The following is a 23,437-nucleotide window of genomic DNA, read 5'->3' as shown; positions in this document are numbered from 1 at the left end:
AGAAAATGGAGGGATCACCAAAATAATCTTTTACTCTGTACTATTACTCAACATTTAGAGAAGCCTCCTGTATGCTAGGCCCGGGCTTTTCAGGAGGGAAGAGCTAAACGACCTTAAGGATGCTTCCAAGGAAAGCAGAAAGGAAGTACAGGAGAGAGAAGAGCTACTTTACTCTCAGGCAATGGGGAAAGATTTACAAATGTATCCGGAGCTGAATCATAAACATTAAGTAGGTGTTCCCTGAGTGAAAATGAGGAGAAAGGCATTCCTAGCAGCAGAAAAAGCATGTGTAAATGGCCATAAATATACAAAACAATGTTTGAAGTGGAAAGGAAAGGAACTGGAAAGATACAAGAATGAAAATATAGACAGAAGCCAGATAATACTTAAGAAACAATTACAACTTAATGTTGATATATGGGAGCAATTCAATTAATGAGAACTTAAATGTTACTTAAGCAGTTAAACGGCACAGGCAGGTTTTAGAAAAAGCATGCTGAATGCCCTGCAAAGGACAGATGGCCTAGAGAAGTCAAAAAGTCCTACTAACAATCACCAAAGGCAGGGCCCGTATTTTTCCACTGTAATTCTCTCATAGCACTCAATGCTTGAAAGGTCCAACACACAACAGAAATGTCATTAGCATTGCAGGAAATCATATTTATTTACTCTCTCAAGGAGAATTTCTGATCATTCCTGTTACCATGCTACCCACCCATTAAACCCAAAGCATTTCCCTTTCCCAGTCTCTGCTGCCTACCTTCTCCACATTGCTCCAAAACTGCCTAACATCCTTGGCCATGGCAGAGGCGATTCGGCGCAGTTTGGCCTGCTCCTCCCTCCGGGCCCGTTCCTCTTTCTGCCGCTGCTCTTCGTGGTGCCGGATCACCATTCGCACCACCTGTGGAAATGAAGTGAAAACACTCCAAGGCCAGACCCTTGGCCTCTCCCCAAGTCAAGAGCAAAGAGAAAAATCAAAGCCAAGAATCCAGTGGAGTCATAGCTTGCCTCTTGAGACTAGAGGCATTTGTAAGCACCCTACACTATTATGTTTGGTTCCCTTCCAACCATCAAGGAAAAGCAACCCTGAAACAAAAATGGAAGGGAGTAGGCCCAGTTGAAGACATACCTTACGGGCAACACCCCGTTTCCAACGGCGCTCCTGAGCAAAGTCAGCAGAGAGCCACTGCATCTCCTCACACAAATAGTCCCAGTGGCCCTTGGGGCGGGGAGGTTCAGGCACTTTAGGGAGCCTCTTCAGTGACCAGAAACCCTCCTTCCGCAGCTCAGCAATTCGAGTCTCAATCTCAGCCTCCTAACAAGGGAGAGTTAGATCAATTAAGTTACTGGACATATACTTCATCTCATGACCGTGGCTGAATCCTTGGGCTATGACTACATATAGGCACTGACTGGACTGAGTATTATATGCTTGCCTTAAGTCAACATTATCAATACCAGCTCCAAGAGTTGATGTTATATGCTCTTCAGGTAACTAAAAAAACTTTCAGAAAGATGAAGTGATTTACTTGAGACTACACAGGAAGTGATAAGGACTGAGAATTAAAAATAGGTCCAACGACTCCAAACACCAGATTTCATGCTCTTTCCGTTAATTCACACTTTATGAATATAGGCAAGACTTGAGAAAACAAAACCCAAGGGGAGCTTCACAGAGAACTGGGGACAGCAAACTCTAGCTACAAGGGATTTCCATGGCTGGCAAATTCTTACACAAGAGTAACCATACTTATAAATAGATACTAAAAGTCCAATTGATGTAATTGCTTTTTAAAAACATTTTATTTTGTAGAGATTACTGCAAAATTATACACAAAAAAGATTAACAGTGATTAGTGTAACAAAATTATGATACTTTCTACACTGATTATATCTCCTAAGAAAAATGAAAGCACTTGAAATTTTTATTTAACAGAAGTGAGTTAGGACAACTTAGGACAACTGCCCTCATTATTTTTGTCCTCTCCTGACAAAAGTTAAAGCAAAGGGACTAACAGCCATTGATGAGATAGGGAATTAAATGGCCCGATGGTCACCAAGGAAATACCAAGAAAGACGTGGATATTAGACTAACAGCTCTCAAAGCTGAGCATGCATCAGAATCATCTGTACTGCTTTTAAGAGTACTGGACCCCATGCCTAGAGTTTTAAATGGGTAGGAAGAAAAGAGGTGTGAAGAATTTGCATTTCTAGTAAGTTCCCAGGTAATAAGGCTGATATTGCTGGCCCAGAGATCACATTTACCTCTGCTAAGTATAACAGAGACTACAGGAGACAAACATAAAGTGGAAACTAGTAAATTTTAGAAACCAGCTGAATTTTTTTTTAGCTTACAAAGCACTTTCATGTCTATTTTTTCCTTTAACTTAACTCCTTTTTTTAAAATTAAAAAAAAAATTTTATTACTTTTATTTACTTGGCTGTACTGGGTCTCAGTTAACACATGCAGGATCTTTAGTTATGGTATGTGGGACCTAGTTCCCTGAGCAGGGATCAAACTTGGCCCCCCACACTGGGAGTGTGGAGTCTTTTTTTTTTTTTTTTTCATTTGGCTATGTAGCATATGGGAACTAAGTTCCCTGACCAAGGATCACCCCCTGCACTGGAAGCTTGGAGTCTTAACCACTGGACCACCAGGGAAGTGCCAACTTAAACTTTTAAGTAGCCCATTAACTATTACACCATCCTTATTTTACAGAAAAGAAAAAGAGGCTCAGAGTTCAAGCAACTTGCTCAAAATCATGTAAGTCAAAGCAGAGCATATATTCTAAATCAAAGACAAGGAAAGAAGTGTCAGGTACTCATGGGACACAGGAATTCCGGGAAGAAGACGCCCAAGAAGCTTCACGGGCCTTTCCAATACGTACATGTTTGGCCTGCTCTGCAATTTCAGCATGGCTCTTCTCCCACTTTGGGCCCCTGTTAGCCAGGTCAGTAGGCTGGGGTAAGCTAAGCCCCTCCAAGGGCACTGTGGCACCATCTGGGGGCCCTGGAGGTCCATCCAAAGAGGAATCTTGAGCTATATGCTGGGGGGAGATGCCGCCTGCCCCACTAGAGGCTGGGGAACTGGATGAGGCAGGGGACACAGGATTGCTGCCTGTCATGCCGTCCGACACCATCTAGAAAAGACAGAAGTGAGAGATAAAATGAATGCCCTAAGGGGTTTTTAGTACATTACTTCATTCTATCTTCCCATGAAAAAACTCTGGAGTAGGGTATCAACCTCATTTTTATAAACACAGCATTTGGGATAGTTTTAATAAGGTATTCAAGATGGTAAGGCCAAGTTTCCAGTAAACACTTATCATGCAAGAGGAATTATAGCCTGACATTTACATAATTCCCCAATTCAAAAATACTAAGATAGCACATGACTTCAAATCTTAATGATTTTTTCAGAACCTCCATGCTACTGCTGCTGCTAAGTCGCTTCAGTCGTGTCCGACTCTGTGCGACCCCATAGACGGCAGCCCACCAGGCTCCCCCATCCCTGGGATTCTCCAGGCAAGAACACTGGAGTGGGCTGCCGCTCAAATAAACAACTCCCTATTTTTCCCTCCATTTCACAGCAAGTATGGCAGATTCATCAATGCAAATAAATCTGAGCTACCACCAAATTTAAAAGGTGACAAAAAGCCCCAAATCACCCAAACCTCTGTATGTTCATCACTAGGCTTGTTAAGGTTTCCTTTACTGGAGAGGTGGGAGAGGAAAAGGAGGGTTGGTCACTGTTCTCAAACATCTACCTATTACAAGGTACTGCACAAACTATAGTAAGTAGAGAACAAAGTCCGACTTAATTGCGGATAGTGAGGGAACTCATGAAATTCTAGCACACAAGCTTCACAGTATGCCATTCAAATTCCTACCTCGACTGAATTATGAAAGACATTATGTCACAGAATTTCCCAGGCAAATTACAAATATCAAACCCATAACCATCAAAAGTCTACTGTATAGAAATCTAGGTCTGTCCAGTTTTAAAAGTCATGATTTTTTTCCCCAATCTCCAACATTCCCTCAATATTAGAAGAAAATCAATATACCCCATCTATAAAGCTTACCTCCTTTCAGTTCCAAAAGAAATTGAGCTATTCTCAAAGCACACAGTCTTGAAAGCATTTTGTCACAAAACTCATTTCCAACCTGGCCTAATTCAAACTTTTGAAGATAATAAGGAGTTTCCATGCTCTTAGGATCAACGTAACACTAATATAAAGTAGAATATGTGTATCCAACAGGCTTGACAGCCCACCTGAGTATCAAAAACTCTCCAAACTCAGCTACCTAGCTAGCTAGGATCACGGAAACATGGCTAAAACCTGCCACCTTCCTTCTGCCTCAAAGCCAGCAGCCCAAAGCAGCAGCAGAGAAGGAATCTACCCCACTTTCGAACCTGTGTTTGCAAGATTGGGAGCTGAGGGTGAGCAGGGGAGGGGCAGCTCTGCATGGTCCCACTCCCAGGCTCCTCTTTGGATGCCTGAAGAACGACTGGGTCGTTGTCACCACTGCTGCTGGCCGAGGGGCTGGCGTCCGGCTGCAGGGCATGCTGGGAACTGGCCTCATTCTGGGCCACCGGCCACCGGGACCCGCCTTCCAGGGCCCGGGGCCCACTAGGGCGTCCCAGCCTCCGCTCAGGTCCACCGGCCTCTGCAGCACCTAAAGTAGGGTAAAAACAGTAGAAAGTGATTTAGAAAGATTAAAGAACCTTTTTAAAACCCAAGAATAACACTAACAAATAAAGATAACTGAACAGTGATTACAGCTTAAGTTTCTTGAGCACCTATTATGTGTCAAATTCTTAGTACTTACTTGATGTGTTCTATAATTCTCACATCTTACTTATAAACCAGATACTTTTCAAGCCATGATAAATGTTTATTTAGTTCCTTCTACATGCTGAAAAAAAGAACTATGCAGAAAAGATGGCTGACCTATATGGAGCTTACATTCTAGTATTTCTTTTATAAGTTAGGAAATCAGAAGGCAAACAGACCAAATAACTTGCACAAGGTGACACAGTAAAGAAGCAGGAGGAGGAGAATAGACTAAGACAGTCTGATGTCAAAACCAAAGAATGTGCTACTCTCCCTGGTGGAGGCAGGCTGTGATTCAGATCTCTATCCATAGACCCAGTACTGTGTTGCACCACAATCACTATCTTAAACATCTCTCCATTAGCATCAGTATATGAAGCAGTATTCGAGTCCTCACCTGTGTGAGCTGAGACCACACCCCCTGTGAAAGTCTGCACTTCCACGGTGCCGCCGTACTGAGGGGAATCACGCCTGAAACAGGGAGGAAAACAGCAGTGAGGAACTAATTCACATCTACCAACACCCATCAAAGCCTTCTTTACACCAACTTTTGAAGTTTTTTTTAATAAACCCAAGTCAGTTCAAAGGCTGAAGAGAATTACAATAGAAAAAGATCACATTTCCAAAAATTAAAAACAAACCATGTGCTGTGAAAACAGAATTTCCTAGGGATATGAGATTCTGGCTGGGGAGGAGAAGCTGGCAAGTGAAGCCTCGACAACAAGTTTAAAAAGCTGAAGGGTAAAAGGCTCCAACCGCTGAAATTAACAAAGCCAAAAAAGCTGTCACATCCAGAAGCTCAAAAGGTGCTGGCTGCCTGGCAGCCTGCTCTCCTTTCCAGTGAGGGCTGAACACAGGAGAATCCACCCTTCCTCAGGGGAGCACTTCGACTCCTACACCTGCCCCATAAGACACTTCCTCAAACACCAGAACTAGAGCTACCTTAGAGTAGCACTCAGAGGTGAGGAAGGCCTAAAAGCAAAGAACCATACTCCGGAAATAGGTAGGGTAAACCCACAAAAGGCCCGGAAGTGTTTCCCCAGTGTTTAAGGAAATTCCTTAACCACGGCGCAGCCTTTGATTCACTCCCTGTTCCACAAGTCACTGGAATCGCGCTAACAACCAGAATCAAGAAGTGTGAACTCTCGACCCCCGGCTTCATTACCGTCTCCCAAAGCGTCCCAACAGCCTGACCCAGCGTGACCCCTGACCTCTGCCCCAACTTGCCACTAGCCCTAAGATGGCCCCGCCCCCTCCTAGACTCCCACCCCACCCAACGTGAGCGACTGGGGGAGGGGCCCGCGCGTGCGCGCCTGGAGGCGGAGAGAGCCGGCTGCGCGCACCGCCCGGGGGCTCCCGCCAGAACCCAAACCCACGCACACAAGGGTCGCAAGGCTAGGCAGTCTTTCATCCCTGCCGGTCAGGGAGCACCCCCCCACCACCACCAGACCGCGAAAGGCTGAGATAAGGGAGAGCTAGTGCCGCCAGGTCCTAGCTCCTGACTGGATATGGTGGGCGCGCGCCCCGACTACTCGCCCCACGCCCCCCTTCCTCTTCCCGCGCGCCCCTGAGAGGGGGCTGGGGTTGGTGGGCGGGCAGGAGCGCACCTGGGTCCGTCCTCTCAGGGCTCGCTCGCTCGCTCAGGTACGCGTGCGCAGACCGGCGGGAGGGGAGAGGAGACGCGCCCGGGCCCAGCGCCGGCCAGCCTGGCCCCCCTGAGCCTGTCTCTATGGGCGCGCGCCGACAGCCTCGCGCACCGGCCCCGGGGCCCCGGCCGAAGGTGCGCGCGCAGCATCCCGGGAAGGTGGGAGGGGAGGCGGTGGCGGAAAGATGCGCGCGCAATCACCCGTCAGGGGAGGGGGGAAACTGTGAGGCGTCCGCCATCTTGTCTCCCTCTCCTTACCTGCGTCCTCGGGGGCGTGCGCACCACCCCCCCTCCCGCCGAGGAGGGGGGAGGGCCCCCTCTTGGCCGCCGCCTTCGCGGCCTTTAAATTCCCCTGGGGCCCGCGGCTACTACCACCGCCTTGCTTCCACTGCTTCCTCTCGCGGCACAGTGATGCAGGCGGGCGGTGGGAAAAGTGGAAGACGGTACTCGCAGCGAACCGCCGCCGCCGCTTCCGAGGCCTCACCAAAATGGCCGCCGCCGTCTCGGCCGCCACCACCAACACCACCGCCACCACCACAGCTCACTATCGCTACCGCCGGCGCGGCCCGTCTTCTCGCGAGAAACAGTAACTGGAGGTTGGGGGAGCGAGGAAGCTCGCGTGCTAGCGTAGGGCGCTGCCCGAAGCGCAAGGCCGGCTGGGAGATGTAGTCCGCGCAGAGACAGCGCTTGCCCGCTACGAAGCGTTTTTATCCACTACGGAACCTGCCGCTGGAGCTGCATTGCGGCTGCCAACTCGGTTGAGTCCGCCCCACTTTAATAGATCACCCAGAGTGCTAAAGCAATTTCTCAGGTACTTTTAGCTAGTTAGCCGTGGAGCATGGGTCTCTGGATTCATATGGCAGTCCACTTATGTAGACCTGCTTCATCTTACACAAGGGTTGTTGTTTAGTCTCTTAAGTTGTGACCGACTCAGTACCACCCCATGGACTGCAGGTCGCCCAGTTTCCTCGCCCTTCGCTATTTCCCAGAGTTTGCTCAGACTCATGTTCATTGAGTCAGTGATGTTATTCAACCATCTCATCCTCTGTCTTCCCCCTTATCCCCCTTCCCTCAATCTTTCCCAGCATCAGGGTCTTTTCTAATGAGTTGGCTCTTGGCATCAGGTGGCCAAAGTATTGGAGCTTCAGCATCAGTCCTTCTAATGAACATTCAGTATTGATTTCCTTTAGAATTGACTGGTTTTATATCCTTGCAGTCCTAGGGACTCTCAAGAGTCTTCTCCGGCACCACAATTCAAAAGTATCAATTCTTCGGCGCTCAGCCTTCTTTATGACAGTATTCCCAATAACTCCTAAGCATTTATACTGTTTGCCAACTTTCTAGGTTAAATACCCTCTTTGAGAATCTGATATCCTCACCAGATTCATAGCCAACCAGCCTAAGTCACAAGGATACACTCACAAAATTTACCACCTAAAGCCTACCCTAGGAGCCAGGTTAGAAATCCAGGGTAAAGCTCTCATTCAACTTCTCTTCATTCACTCAGTTTAGCTCTTCCCCATTCTACTCGAAGAGTTGATGATTCTCTCTGTGTAAATGATTTAAAGTACTGTTTTTCTTACAGTAAAGACCATGAGTTGAAAACAAAAACCTAGAAGGGCCAAGAAGGTAATGTAAAAGCAAAGAGCAAATGAGGAATGCCAGGAACAGGAGACCATATGCTCTGTCCAAAAGTAATAACCACTGTTCAAACCACTGTTGCTGTGGTCGCCCTACAGGAATGTAGGCCAAAATACATCAGATTCAGGCTGTCAGTGTGCTACCTCTGTTCTTTGCTGGAGCCTTAGGGCACACAGAAGCGTACAGGATGGATCGATTGAAAATGTAGATAAATGCCCATCTATTTAGACCCAGTTCAAAGTGTTTTTTTCTCAGCCAAGATTACATATTCTCTGAGACACCATCATAGAACTGCACTGAGCTTCCAAGAGTCTCAGATTTCTTACCCTTGCCATATAATTTTTTTTAATCCGTTTTCAAGACTTTTCCTTCAGAATTTAGCTCAAAGGCCACAACCCCCAGGTGATCTCTCTTGACCACCCTCAGGCTGGTTTTATACCCCTCCTGGTTCCCACAGCCTCCTGGGCTTCTTAAAACACTGATTAAATTGTATCTGGATTCACAGTCTGTGCTCCCCACCCCCAAAACTGTTGTTAACCCCTTGAAGGTAGGGCCCCAGTGTATACATGACAATTCTCAATGCCCGTCTCAGAAAGATCATTCAGGAAATGTGTTAGTAATCACACCTTATTTTAAAATTAAAAAAACCTAATAGTGGTTATGTGAGCTCTAGTCTAAAATTTGTCTTCCATTTCCATGACTGTAACTGTGGTCCAGCCACCATCATCTCTTGGCTTGGATTATTCCTGACTGGGCCTCCCAGTTCCACTCCTGTTTTCCTTTACTCTGTTCTCCGCACAGCAACCAGAGTGACCTTTTCATATGTATCAGATCATGATGCTCTCACACTTAAAATCCCCAAACGGCATCTTAATCCTCTTACATGAAAATTATGTATCATGGCTTAACATTCCCATAGGACAGACATTATGTGGAGTTGAAGAATAAATACATGTGATTCAGATTATATAAAGTTTAAGAGCAGCAAAAATTAACAAAAATCAGAACAATAACCAGTGGGGGAGAAGGGTTTTAACTGGAAAGATGCACAAAGGGGACACTAGAAATGTGTCAGAGTTTGGTAAACTATGGCCCAAAGAACAGGTCCTGCACACCACCTGTTTTTTGTACAGCTGACAAGCTAAGTGTTTTCTTAAATATTTTTATTTTTGTCTGCACTGGGTCTCCATTGCTGTGAAGGCTTTCTCTAGTTGTGGCGAGCAGGGGCTACTTTTCATTGCACTTTGTGGGCTTCTTATTGTGGAGGCTTCTCTGGTTGCAGAGCACGGGCTCTAGGTTCTTGGGCTTCAGTAGTTGCTCAGTAGTTGTGGCTCCCAGGCCCTAGAGCACAGGCCCGGTAGTTGTGGTGCATAGGCTTAGTTGCTCCACAGCGTATGGGATCTCTCTGGACCAGGGATTGAACCCATGTTCCCTGCATCGGCAGATGGATTTTTAACTACCAGACCACGAGGGAAGTCCTAGGAAAGGCTTTTATATTTTCAAATGGTTGAAGAAAAAAGAAGGAAAATATTTTGTGATATGTTAAAATTACATGTAATTCAAATTTCAGTGTCTGTAACTAAGATTTGTGGGAATCAGACCATGCCTGTTCATTACATAGCAACTAGGGCTGCCTTCCTGTAATAGTGGAGCTAAGCAGTTGCACCAGAGACCATAGGCCTCCAAAGCCTAAACTATTTTCTGTCTGGCACCTTACCAAAAATGTTTGCTGACTCCTGTTTTATATCTCGATCTAGATAAGTTCACATCCATGAGTGAATACAGATGTAAACCTTCACTGAAATGTCCATGTAAAAATTGTATACTTGCAACTAAACCTGTGCACCACAACTATTGAGCCAGTGCTCTAGACCCCATGAACCACAGCTACTGAGACAGTTCTCTAGAGCCCATGAACCACAGCTACTGAAGCCCAAAGTAACAAGAGAAACCACACAATGAGAAGCCTGAGCACCACCGCTAGAGAGTAGCCCCCTTCCTGGAGAGAGCTCTCACGCAGCAGCGAAGACCCAGCACAGCCAAAAATAAATAAATCTTAAAAGATATATCTAAAAAAAAAAAAATTATAGGACTTCCCTGGTGGTTCAGTGGTAAAGAATCCACCTGCCAGCGCAGGAGACATGGGTTAAATCGCTGATCCAGGAAGATCCCACATACCGTGGAGCAACAAAGCCCAAGGGCCACAAGTATTGAGCCTGTGCTCTAGATCCTGGGCGCCACAATTCTGAATGCACATGCCTGAGAGCCACTGCACTGAGAAGCCTGTACACCACAACTACAGAGTATCCCCCACTCACCACAACTAGAGAAAAGCCTGCATAGCAAGGAAGACCCAGCACAGCCAAAAATAAAATTATTTTAAAAATTGTACATTGTATATATCTCACAACATGTATTTTTTACTTTCTTTTTCAATAAAGTAACCCTACAGGATATGATCCCTTCTATTTTTTTTTAACCTCATATACCTCTCCTTCACTGTACTATAGCCACCATGCTCTTCTCCAAAACATCCACCACTTCTGTTTTCAGAGCCTTCACCTCCGTTGTTCCCTCTGTCTAAAACCTTTTCTCGGAATTCCGTGACGATCCACCGGTTAAAACGCAGTGCTTTCACTGCCATGGGTGCAAGTTCAATCCCTAGTCGGGGAACCAATATCCCACAAACCATGTGGCTCAACCAAAAAGTAATGATGATAATAATAATAAAGGTAAATAAAAATTTAGACATCTTTCGCATGGCCAGCTCTCCCTTTTCATGAAGGCCTTAGTTCAAATGTTGCCTCCTTAGAGAAATTCCCTGAAATTAAGTAGGTTTTTCACTGCCAGTCACTCTTTATCACATGCCTTTTTCACAAGCCTTACCTGAAATTATTAATGTGTTTGTATGCTTGTGTATTGTCTGCCCTGTTCCCACTTAAAGATGAACTCCTTGAGAGCAGGGACGTTGTCACAGGGTTCATAGTCTCTAGATAATTAATCTGAAAAATATTTCAAACAACCCTGTGATGAAGAGATTTTTGTTCTGTTAGACAAATGAGATTTTGGTTGAATGAAAAGTAAATGTTTCAAGACTTAATAGTGTCAAGATGTCAGTTCTGCCCAACTTGAACTATAGATTCAATGCAGTCCCAATCAAAATCTCAGCAAGCTGTGTGCATATCAGCAAGCTGAATCTAAAGTTTGTATGGAGAGTCAAAAGGCAAAACAGTATTAAGAACAATGTTAGAAGACTGACACTACCAGACTTCAAACCTCATTATAAAGCCACAGCAATCAAGACAATGTAGTACTGGCAAGAGAATGGACAGGCCAATGGAACAGAATAGAGAGCCAAGAAATAGACCCACATAAATACAGTCTACTGATCTTTGACAACAGAGCAAAAGCAATTCTATAGAACAAAGATAGTCTTTTCAACAAATGGTGCTGAAACAACTGGACATCCACATGCAAAAAAGAATTTAGACACAGTTCCTATGTAGTTCACAAAAATTAACTCAAAATGGATCACACACTTAAATATAAAGCACAAAATCATAAAACTCCTAGAAGATAACATAGGAGAAAAGCCAGATGACTTTGTATGTGGCACTGTTGACTTTTTAGATGCAACAGCAAAAGTAGGATCCATGAAGGAAATAAATGATAAACTTGGTATCATTGAAATGAAAAAACTGCTCTGGGAAGACAATGTCAAGCGAATGAGAACATAAACCACAGAGAGAGGGGAGATATTTGCAAAAGACCCATCTAATAAAGGACTGTTACTCAAAATATACAAAAAACTCTTAAAACTCGAAAATAAGAAAACAACTCAATTAAAAAAAATGAGTCAACGATCTTTCTGGGTCAAAGAAAAACACCTCTCCAAAAAAGATATACAGATTACAAATAAGTGTATGAAGTGATGCTCCACATCATATGTCATCAGGGAAATGCAAATTAAAACAACAGTGAGATTCCACTAGATATCTATTAGAATGCACCAGATCTAGAACATTGACAACACAAAATACTGATGAGAATATGGAGCAATGGGAACTCGTATGCATTGCTGGGATGTGAAATGGTACAGCCACTGTAGAAGACAATTTGATGGTTTCTTTGGGCTTCCCTGGTGGGGCTCAGAGGGTAAAGCGTCTGCCTGCAATACAGGAGACCTGGGTTCAATCCCTGGGTCAGGAAGATCCCCTGGAGAAGGAAATGGCAACCCACTCCAGTACTCTTGCCTGGAAAATCCCATGGACAGAGAAGCCTGGTAGACTATAGTCCGTGGGAGCGACTTCACTTTCTTTCTTTTCTACAAATGTAAACATACTCTTACCATATGAACCAGTAACCGCCCAAAGGATCACTTTAAACACCCAAAGGAGTTGAAAACCTATGTCAACACAAAAACTGCACATGGATGTTTATAGCAGTTTTATTTATAATTGCCAGAACTTGGAAGCAACCAAAATGTCCTTCAATAGATGAGTGGATAAATAAGCTGTGGTACCTTCAGACAATGGGTACTAAAAGGAAGTGAGCTATCAAGCTATGAAAAGACTACATGCTGTGTGGTTCCAACTATATAACGTTCTGGAAAAGGCAACACTATGGAGACAGTCAAAAGATCAGTGGTTGTTAGAGACTGAGGGTGAGGAGATGGGACGAATTGGAGCACAGAGGATTTTTGTATGATACTGTAATGGTGGTGGCGGTTGTTAACTCGCAAAGTCATGTCCAACTCTTTCACCACCCTATGGACTATAGCCCACCAGGCTCCTCTATCCATGAGATTTTCCAGGCAAGAATACTGGAGTGGGTTGCCATTTCTTTCTTCAGGAATCTTCCCGACTCAGGGATTGAGCCCATGTCTCCTGCATCAGCAAGTGGGTTCTTTACCACTGAGCCGCAAGGGAAGTCCATAATGGTGGATACATGTCATTATACGTTAGTCCAAAACTATAAAATGGACAATACCAAGAGTGAGCCATAATGTAATCTATGGACTTTGGGTGATAGTAATGCATCAGTGTAGGTCCATCAATGATAACAAATGTACCACTCCCATGAGAGATGTTAAAGATGAGGGGTGGGCTATATAGGAAATCTCTGTAACTTCCCCTCAATGCTGTCAACTTAAAATTGTTCTAAAAAATAAAGTCTTGGGGAATTTCCTGGCAGTCCAGTGGTTAGAACTTGGTGAGTTCACAGCCATGGGCTTGGACTCCATCCCTGGTCGGGGAACTAAGAGCCCACAAGCAGCGTGGCAAGAAAGAAAGGAAAGAAGAGGGAGGGAAGGAAGGGAAAAAAATCTTAATTTTTAAAAAGGAGAATGATTGGGCTTCCCTGATGGCTCAATCCTTTGTTGGAGAAGATCTCACATGCCTTGGGGCAACTAAGTCGGGAGGCCACACTACTGAGCCCACGCATCACCACAAGAGAAGCCTGTGCACTGCACCGAAGAGCAGCCCTCATTCTCCACAACTAGAGAAAAGCCTGTGCAGCAGTGAAGACCCAGCACAGCCAGAAATATAAATACATAAAGCACAAAGCTGTCAAAGTATTGTTCTTCATGTTATTAAAAAAAAAAAACGGTGAGTGATACCCATCTTTTTAGACCCTCCCCCATCATTCTCAGGCCAGGCCAGAGTCTGAATGGGTTGAATCTATATGATTCAACTCAGCTCAACTTTATGAGCCTCACTCTCTTCATCCATACAGTGGCGATAGACTTGCTGATGCGAAACTGGTTTGAAACCTCCAAAGAACCAGCTAAATGCAAGGGTGTGTTTAAAACCTCTGTTTAGAGTCTCTGAAACAGGTTTAGTCTCCAAATGTGCCTTACATAATATTTTAATATTCTGAGTATTATCATTAATACTTTAGGCAGGAGAATGAAGGCTCTTGCTTGCCATAAGCCCCGCCATCTCTTTTTATATATAATTATTTATTTAGTTTTGGCTGTGCTGTGAACCTAAAATTGTTCTAAAAAATAAAGTTTGGGGGAAATTCCTGGCTGTCCAATGGCTAGAACTTGTTGAGTTCACTGCCACGGGCTTGGATTCTTGTGGGCTTTCTCCAGTTGTGGCAGCTGTGGACTACTCTCTCGTTGCGGTGCGAGGGCTTCTCAACGCAGTGGCTTCTCTTGTTGTGGAGGACAGGCTGCAGGGCACGTGGGCTGCAGTAGTTGCTGCACGTGGGCTCAGTAGTTGCAGCTCCCAGGCTCTATAGAGCACAGGCTCAGTAGTTGTGGCGCACAGGATTAGTTGTCCCACAGCGTGTGGGATCTTCCTGGACCAGGGATCAAATCCGTGTCTCCTACATCGGCAAGTGGATTCTTTACTACTGAGCCGCCAGGGAAGCCCTGCCTCCCATTTTTAATTGTCTTTTCCTGGGCAACTTCACACATTTGTCATATCTGCCTGGGTGCTGAAGGCAGCTGAATCTGTGACTGCTTGTTCTTACACGTGAATGGGAGAAACAGGAATGAAGATGACACAGTCCTTGCTCTCAAGAACTTAGTCTCATTGGGGAATGAGTTGTGAGCTTGCTAAAGTCAGGGCAAAGTGTTTTGATGCCACAGTGGTCAAGAGTCTTGATCCCATGGGGAAAACTTCCTAGAGAAGTTGCCATTTGAGTCTGACATTGAAAAATTTAGTCACGAAGAGTAGGTACTTCAGGAAAATGACATGGCCTCAGTGAGGTTGAGGGTTACAGGAGAATTGATCAGCTTATCTTCTTTACGAGAGAGCAGATTGCGATAGATAGGTCAACTGGGGCCAGGCTGTCAAAGGCCCAGCATACCAGGCTAGGTAGTAGGGGATTCGTTCAGAGGTTACAGGGAGCTACTGAAAGTCGTTGAGCAGGAATTGACATGGTTCATCCTCCACTTTTGAAAGGACAATCTAACAGAATGAATTTTCTTCCTCCTCTGTCCATGGGATTTCCCAGGCAAGAATAGTGGAGGGGGTTGTCATTTCATTCTCCAGGGGATCTTCCTGACTGAGGGATCGAACCCGAGTCTCCTGCACTTCAAGTGGATTCTTTGCCGCTGAGCCACCAGAGAAGCCTACAGAATGAATGGGGTGGCTGTAAAGATATTAATAGCTGTAAGACCCGAGATAGAGGCAGGGGAAGCGACCCGGTTGTAATGGGGGCTACTAGCCAGCAGGTGGCAGTAGAGATGGAGGGAGAGACTGCAGAGAAAATTCGCAGAACTTGCCAAGACAGTTGATCGCTAGTGATAAGGATACTCTAAACAGCCGTTCCTCTAGCCTTCTGTGAAGCTAGCCTTTCCCAGTCTCCTCCTACCTCCCTGGATGCTCCTTCTCAGTCTTTCTTACTGGCCACTTCTCCTGGACACCTCCATCAACTGTAGGGGGTCCTCAATATTCTTTCCTCAGTAGCCTTCTCTCATCCAACACGTTCTCAAGGGCAGAAGTGGATATCCCAAAGGTAATGACCCTTGAAGCTTCAGGACTCCTGCCTTATAGGGAACCCTTCATTGCTCGAAGTAACTAGGGGTTATATAGAGCAATCTAGGTGGGAAAGCCAGGTGGCAACCAGACAGCATTGACATGTAAGCACCCCTGCTAATTTGCCTAGAGAGAGCTCAGAAGAAAAAGACAGTAATCCCTAAGGCTCCCGTCATTTGTTGTGATTTCATTGTGCAGTCCAATGACCACCTCGGCTTTTACACCGAGGACTTGGGAGGATTATCCTTGGGTCTGAACTCCTGGATTCTTTGTGCAGGCATCCCAAGCATCTTGGATGCATACATTTAAAACTGAACTTTTGATCTGATGGGAAGACCTGGTGGCTCAATGGTAAAGAATATCCTCTGCCAATGCAGGAGATGCAGATTTGATCCCCCTGGGCTGGGAAGATGCCCAGGAGGAAGGCATGGCAACCCACTCCAGTGGGGAAATTCCATGGACAGAGAGCCTGGTGGGCTACAGCCCATGAGGTCACAAAGAGTTGGACACAACTCAGTGACTGCACGCATGATCTGAACCACAAAATCTGCTCTGAGGTACACCATTATCCACCCAGTTGCTCAAACCAGAGCAATCACTTTCTCTTTCCCTCACACCTCACATCCAGCCACCAATTCTTTTTGCATTACATCTGAGATATTTCTCTCTAATGGATAGTTGTATCCATTTCCCTCCAGACCCACACCTGACTCTTAGCCCTTGATGACCTAATCAGTGACGGTACCAAGAACTGGCTTGTTGAGACCTCTAGGACTTTTTTTTTTAAGATATTTTTTGGGTGTGGACCATTTTTTAAATCTTTATTGAATTTGTTACAACAATATTGTTTCCATTTTATGTTTTGGATTTTTGGCCACGAGGCATGTGGGGTCTTAACTCCTGGACCAGGGATGAAACACACACACACCCTGCATTGGAGGGTGAATTTTATTTTTTACTTTACTTATATATCCATTTGGCTGTGCTGGGTCTTAGCTGCAGCATGCGGGATCTAGTTCCCTCACAGGGATCGAACCTGAGTCCCCTGCACTGGGAGCACAGAGTCTTAACCACTGGACTACCAGAGAAGTCCGGAAGGTAGATTCTTAACCACTGGACCTCCAGGGAAGTCCCACTACTGGGGCTTTAGTCCTCCCCCACCACTACCGCTATCTCTAACTGCCTCCCCACCCTATTCTTTGATACTGACCTGACTGTTTTCTCAGTCTCATGTAAAGTGATATGCAAATGAAGCTTCTAGATGAGATGAGTCCCCTGGTCTCCTGCCCTTTACCAGCCAGACAGCTGCTGCTAACTCTCCTGGCGAGGAAACATTCCAGGGCTTGGGCTGTGTGCACCAGCCTCCTAAGCTGTCTATCCGTGGCTGGTCTCTCCTCTTGCTGGAGTCCCAGCTGCTGCAGGGTTTCTGTTCCAATCCCATGGATGGAGGAGCCTGGGGTCGCAAAGAGTCGGACACGACTGAGCGAATTCACTCATTCATGGGAGAGTGTAGGACGATGTCAGGGCCTCCTAATGTGGTGTACCAGGTGGGGGGGGGGTCAGAGATGGGGGCCCGGAGGGGTGCCATTTTAGTCTCCAGTGAGGTGGCAACTGAAACAGAGACCTATAGAGGTTTCTTCCCAACACAGCAGCTAGGGAAAACTTCTCTTAACTGCAAAGCTGACAGAGTCACTATTGCAAGTCCTTTCATGGTTCCCATGATATCCCTTTCTGAGTTCCACAATGCCCTGCTTGGTGGCTTTTGGCAAATTCTCCAGCCTCATCTGTCCCAGCCCTCCACACTCCAGCCACACTGGTCTTCCCACTCATGTCCCTTTATAGGCTCTTGCTCCACTCTGGGCTTTCTCACATACGGTTCTTTCCTTTCCACCTAGTCAAAACCCACAGGGTAGGGGGCTTCCCTGGTGGCTCAGTGGTAAAGTATCCGCCAGCCATTGCGGAAGTCACAGGTTCGAGCCCTGATCCGGAATGATCCCACATGTCGCAGAGCAACGAAGCCCGTGTACCACAACTATTGAGCCTGTGCTCTAGAGCCCAGGAGCCACAACTGTTGAGCCCATCTGCCACAACTACTGAAGCCTACACTCTTCTAGAGTCTGTACTCCACAACAAGAGCAGCCCCTGCTCGCTGCAACTAGAGAAAAGCCTATACAGCAAGGACCAGTATAACTCCCAAAATAGATACAAACAAAACAAAACCCACAGAGTACATCACTGCCTCCGGAATCCTTCCCTGGCTCTCTGACTACATTATACCTCTTGAACATTCTGTGCCTTTTTTTTTGCCTCTGGGCACTTTAAGGTTGGAAACAATTACTTGATTTCCTGAAGGCTCATGGCGAGAGTGGAGCCACATCTGCCTTGTTCACTTACCTGCACGTGTCTATGCCCATTGTCTGGAGAGTGACAGATATATACTAAATATCAAAAGATAGGGACTGGTTGATGTCTACATGGGTACATGATGGCCATGACCCATATGTGTAAAATTCACTCAAATTGTAACAGTGATGGGACTTCCCCGGTGATCCATTGGCTAGGACTCCATGCTCCCAAATCAGGGACCTGAGTTCAGTTCCTGGTCAGGGAACTAGATCTCACATGCCACAACAAAGATCGAAGATTCCATGTGCCAAAATTAAGACCTGGTGCAGCCAAATAATTTAAAAAGTATAAGAGTAACAAACATTATAAGCACCAACCTTTGTTTTTACACGTTAATTCACCTATTTCTCACATTAACCTTATTGAGCAGATCATCATTCCCGCTTTTACAGATGGTGAAAGAAAAAGATGGTTACCAACAAGGACCTATGATAGAGCACAGGAAACTCTGCTCTGTGCTAAGGGCATTGTTGGATGGGAAGGGGAGTGTGGGGGAGAAAGGATGCATATATATGTATATGTCCTGTTGCCATCCACCTGAAACTATCAGAACACCATTAATCAGCTATACTCCATTATAAAATAAAAAATGTTTTTTAAAGATGGTTAAATAACTTGTCCCACATGACACAGCTGGAACGCAGCAGAGCAGGCACTCGAACCCAGAAAGACTGATTCACATGTGCGCCCTTAACTGCTGTGCATCACAGCCTATCGAAACCAGGTCTATGAGGCTGCAGGCATCATTCTAGGCACCAGGGAGACGGTATTGGGAAAACAAACCAGTGGAAAACTCAACATTCAGGTTCTTGTTGAGCTGATATTCCTGATGGAGAAAGACAAGGAACAAATATATAAGTAAATAAAAGTATAAAGTAAAGATGGGTAAAATGTGTGATGAAAAAATTAAGCAGGGTTGGATAGACAGAGTGAGGGGCAGGGAGGTGCTCTTTTGAATAAGGCAGTTTGGTAAGGCCTCTCTGCAGCGCAGACATTTGAACAGAGGATGCTTTGGGGGAAGAACATTCTAAGCAGAGGTAAATTAGTGCCAAGAGGCTGCCCAGCTTATCCTGAAAGGAAGCAACCAAGAGGCTCCGGAGGCTGCACAGGACAGCAGTAGGAGATGAGACCAAAGAGGAGGGTCAAGCTTGGATCTTTTTGAAGGAGTTTAGATGGAGTTCTAAGTGTGGCAGGAGGGCTCTGAGCAGAAGCCAGTGTTGAGAAAGAACTGTGGGTGTGAGATGAGAACGTAATTGCTATAACCTCAGTGAGAGGTTAATGGAGATCAACATTTTTAGATAGAACAGGAACCTGGGGATAGGATTGCCAGATTTAACAAATAACTCTTCTGGGAGGGCCTCCCAGAGGAGCCTCCAGAAGTCAATTGTATAGTGGTTGAGGTCCCAGGAGGCTAGGAGAAGGTGGTGGGCTGACTCTCTCCTCTCTGGGGGGACTGGAAACTTATGAGAACACAGCCAAGCACAGAGGCTTTACAGATTGATTCCAGCACATCTTAACACAGCAATCGAAAACATCCCCAACCTGGGTGGGATGAATTGGGAGATTGGGATTGACATATACACACTGTGCTAAATTGCTTCAGTCATGTCCAACTCTTTGTGACTCTATGGACTGTAACCCATCAGGCTCCTCTGTCGGTGGAATTCTCCAGGCAGGAATACTGGAGTGGGTTGCCGTTTCCTCCTCCAGGGATCTTCCCAACCCAGGGATCACACCTGTGTCTGTTAGGTCTTCTGCACTGGCCAGCGGGTTCTTTACCACTAGAACCACCGGGTAAACCCCATATATACACTGCTATGTGTGAAATAGATAACTAAGGACAACCTGCTGCGTAGTGGCGGGAACTCTACTTAATGCTCTGTGGAGACCTGAATGGGAAGGAAATCCAAAAAAGAGGCAGTATGTGTATGCATATAGCTGATTCACTTAGCAACACAGCAGAAAGTAACACAATGTTGTAACGCCACTATACTCCAATAAAATAAAATAAAACCCTAAAAGAGGGACTCTAAAATGATGCCCAGTTCTAGGAAGGGCATGGGGAGACAGGCACACACGTGCTGCCCCAGGGTGGAGGGGAGTGTACGTGGGCACAGTCTTTTTGACTTGGATCTTTTAAAAGACTTTTTTTTAAAGTATTAATTAAAAAATATTCTTTCTTCCAGAAGTTATGCTTTTAGAAGTTTATTTAAGGAATCAGTCAGAAAAATGAGCAAATATGCACGGACAAAGATGTCCATCACAGCACTGTTTATAAAGGCAAAAAAAAAAAAAAAAAATTGGACTTGACCTAAAGTCTCAATAAGAGGAAAATAGAGAACTCCCTGGCAGTCCAGTGGTTAGGATTTGGCACTTTCACTGCCCGGGGTTCGATCCCTGATCAGGGAACTAAGATTCCCACTCCACCCCACCCCACCTGCCCCACACACACGCACACAAAAGACAAGTATATGAAGAAGTAGTTGGGAGATAAGAAACTCAAATCAATAAATATACTGAGAAAATGGTCACCCTCATGAATAATCAGGGAAACATAAAAGTGATAACATTACCATTTCATTATCTGTAAAGTTACACTTTATTTAACAATTCTGCACACCAACAGTGCAGCTTAGCACCCAGATTATGGTCCCTAACAAGGGCTGATTGCAGAAAAGGCCAAGTCTATGTCCAGGACTGAAAGGTACAAGACGAGCTTGGAACATCCTGTAGAGCCAGGAAGCAAGAAAGTTTTCAAAGATTAACGTAGTCTTGTTGGAAAGACATGAGAATTTTGGAAATGGGGCTCCCACTGGCCGACGCTAAGACCGTTAAAACCTCCAAACGAAAATGCTGGGCTTGTTGCTCTTAAGTATTCACAGAATAGTGAACACAGTACTGTAATCTTTTTTAAAAGGTAAATAAAATAAAATATATCCTATTTTGTCTTGTTAGTGAAAAAAGAAATTTAAATGGAAGCAAAAAATGAACAGAGTGTGTGTGTGTTAATTCTAAGAGATGGAACACAGGTATTTATTATACTTTTCATTTTTAATTTAAAAACAATTGTTAAGTGTGTCTAGGATAGAGGTAACACAAATGTTTGCTTTATAATTACTTGTTAAGAAGTGCATATGCTTTTTATATTCTTCTGGTATATGTTGCATTTTACAATTTAAAAAAATTTAACAGCAAGGGATTGGTTGATTAAGTTACAGTGTAGCAGTTATGTGGCATAATGTGCAATCATTAAAATGAAGTACTGACATGGAACATATTGAAAACAGCAGGGTACAGAGTAGACAATTTTGTATAATCGCAATTTAAAAATTTAGAAGATGAATATATTCTTATGGGCAGACAAGGAAATGTGAGCTTGCTCACCAGTATGTTAACTGAGATTATCTCTGGGTGGTAGAATCTGGAATAATTTCAACTTTTTGTGAGCTTGTCTGAACTTTTAAAAAGATTTGGTCCCAGGCATGTATCATTATTATAAAAGCAACATGCTGTAAAACTCCATACCACCTCAATCCAATCTCTTCCCACACAAAACCACTCTAAACAGAGCTTAATGGCTATTCTTATCCATTTTTCAGAGCTTACATGCACTCTTTCCTTTTTTAAACAGAAATGAGAGGATCTTGTACGTGTTGTTCTACAACCTACATTTCTTATTTAGCAACACAGTTACAGAGATATTTCCTTTGTAAATCAGCTTTTACAATCAGAAGAAAAAGTGCCATTATCTATGGTTTTGGAAACAAATGATGCTGTTGGTGTATATTACTAACTTGGTAAAATGTAGGGAAAAAAATCAGCCTATAGAATATGATTCCATTTCATAAGAATCAGTTCAGTTCAGTTCAGTCACTCAGTCATGTCTGACTCTTTGCGACCCCATGAATTGTAGCAGGCCAGGCCTCCCTGTCCATCACCAACTCCTGGAGTTCACTCAGACTCATGTCCATCGAGTCAGTGATGCCTTCCAGCCATCTCATCCTCTGTTGTCCCCTTCTCCTCCTGCCCCCAATCCCTCCCAGAATCAGGGTGTTTTCCAATGAGTCAACTCTTCACATGAGGTGGCCAAAGTATTGGAGTTTCAGCCTTAGCATCAGTCCTTCCAATGAACACCCAGGACTGATCTCCTTTAGAATGGACTGGTTGGATCTCCTTGCAGCCTAAGGGACGCTCAAGAGTCTTCTCCAACACCACAGTTCAAAAGCATCAATTCTTCGGCGCTCAGTTTTCTTCACAGTCCAACTCTCACATCCACACATGACCACTGAAAAAACCATAGCCTTGACTAGACGGACCTTTGTTGGCAAAGTAATATCTCTGCTTTTCAGTATGCTATCTAGGTTGGTCATAACTTTCCTTCCAAGGAGTAAGCGTCTTTTAATTTCATGGCTGAAATCACCATCTGCAGTGATTTTGGAGCCCCCCAAAATAAAGTCTGACACTGTTTCCACTGTTTCCCCATCTATTTCCCATGAGAATAAATAAATCTAAATAGGCAAACAAAAAAGCAGACAAAATTTTAGAAGACTATAACAAACTGTTAAATGTGATTATCTTGTTGAAGATGAGAAGGCAAAGACTGTTGATCTTTTCTTCTTTATAGTCTTCTTTATTTTCTTTAAAAACTTTTTTTTTGCAGTGAGCATACATTGCTTCCTTTTAATATATAAACTTCCCCCCTAGCTTTATTGAGATATAATTGACATTGTGTTTTGAACTCTCAAAATCTTTTTTTAAATAGCAGTAATACATGTTTGCTTTTCATCAAGCATAAAATCCAGTATTCCAAAGTATAAACCAAGAGGTATGTCTTTCCTTTACCTTCTTAATTCCACTGCCCAGAGGCAACCAGTGTTAAATTACTCATATTTCCTCAGGAATTTTCCATGAGTATGTATCTTTTATACCTACAAATGATATCATACTGTATACATTTTTCTACATCTTGCCTTTTTACACTTCATTTATGTGTATCATCTTTCCAGGTCAATACATACAGATTTAGCTCATACTTTTATTAGCTACCTAATAGTCAGTGGTGTGCATATAACATGGTGTCTGTCTAACTTTGTATCATGTTCTGATGAATAACTCATTTATATCTTGAGTTGTATAAGTAAACTCTCAAAGTGTAAAAGAATTGCTGGGTCAAAGAATATGTGAGAATATGTGAATGTGAATGTAAGATTTCTGTAGATAGCTAAATATTGCCCTCCTAAGGTGCGACACCAATTTCTAGTGCCACCAACAGTGTACGAAGGGTGCCTGTTTGCCGCCGCCCCCATCAATATCACTAGTTAGCAACTTTTTAAAACACCTGCTGTGAAATATCAATTCTAATGAATAAAAAACTTTGATTTTATTCTAATTTTTTAATCTTGACACAAACCCTTATTTGA

At 44.3% G+C, this 23,437-nt stretch overlaps 1 protein-coding gene across 2 annotated transcripts in view; it reads right to left on the bottom strand.

The window, feature by feature from the left end:
* Window positions 1-5,306, bottom strand: part of SRCAP (Snf2 related CREBBP activator protein) — a 28,902-nt gene extending 23,596 nt beyond the window's left edge. For both annotated transcript variants that reach the window (XM_061401689.1, XM_061401690.1), the window contains exons 1-5: window positions 5,236-5,306; window positions 4,418-4,680; window positions 2,889-3,140; window positions 1,130-1,315; window positions 761-901 (exon numbers count right to left, since the gene is read on the bottom strand). In XM_061401689.1, coding sequence (XP_061257673.1) covers window positions 761-901; window positions 1,130-1,315; window positions 2,889-3,140; window positions 4,418-4,471 — 633 coding nt within the window. In that variant the 5' untranslated portion in view covers window positions 4,472-4,680; window positions 5,236-5,306. The remainder of the gene's footprint in view (window positions 1-760; window positions 902-1,129; window positions 1,316-2,888; window positions 3,141-4,417; window positions 4,681-5,235) is intronic.
* Window positions 5,307-23,437: the final 18,131 nt, after the last annotated feature.

The sequence above is a fragment of the Bos javanicus genome, chromosome 25 (genome assembly GCF_032452875.1).
Source record: "Bos javanicus breed banteng chromosome 25, ARS-OSU_banteng_1.0, whole genome shotgun sequence".
Classification (NCBI taxonomy): Eukaryota; Metazoa; Chordata; class Mammalia; order Artiodactyla; family Bovidae; genus Bos; species Bos javanicus.
Note: the sequence above shows the minus strand (reverse complement) of the source record. Positions and strands in the feature narration are given on the sequence as shown.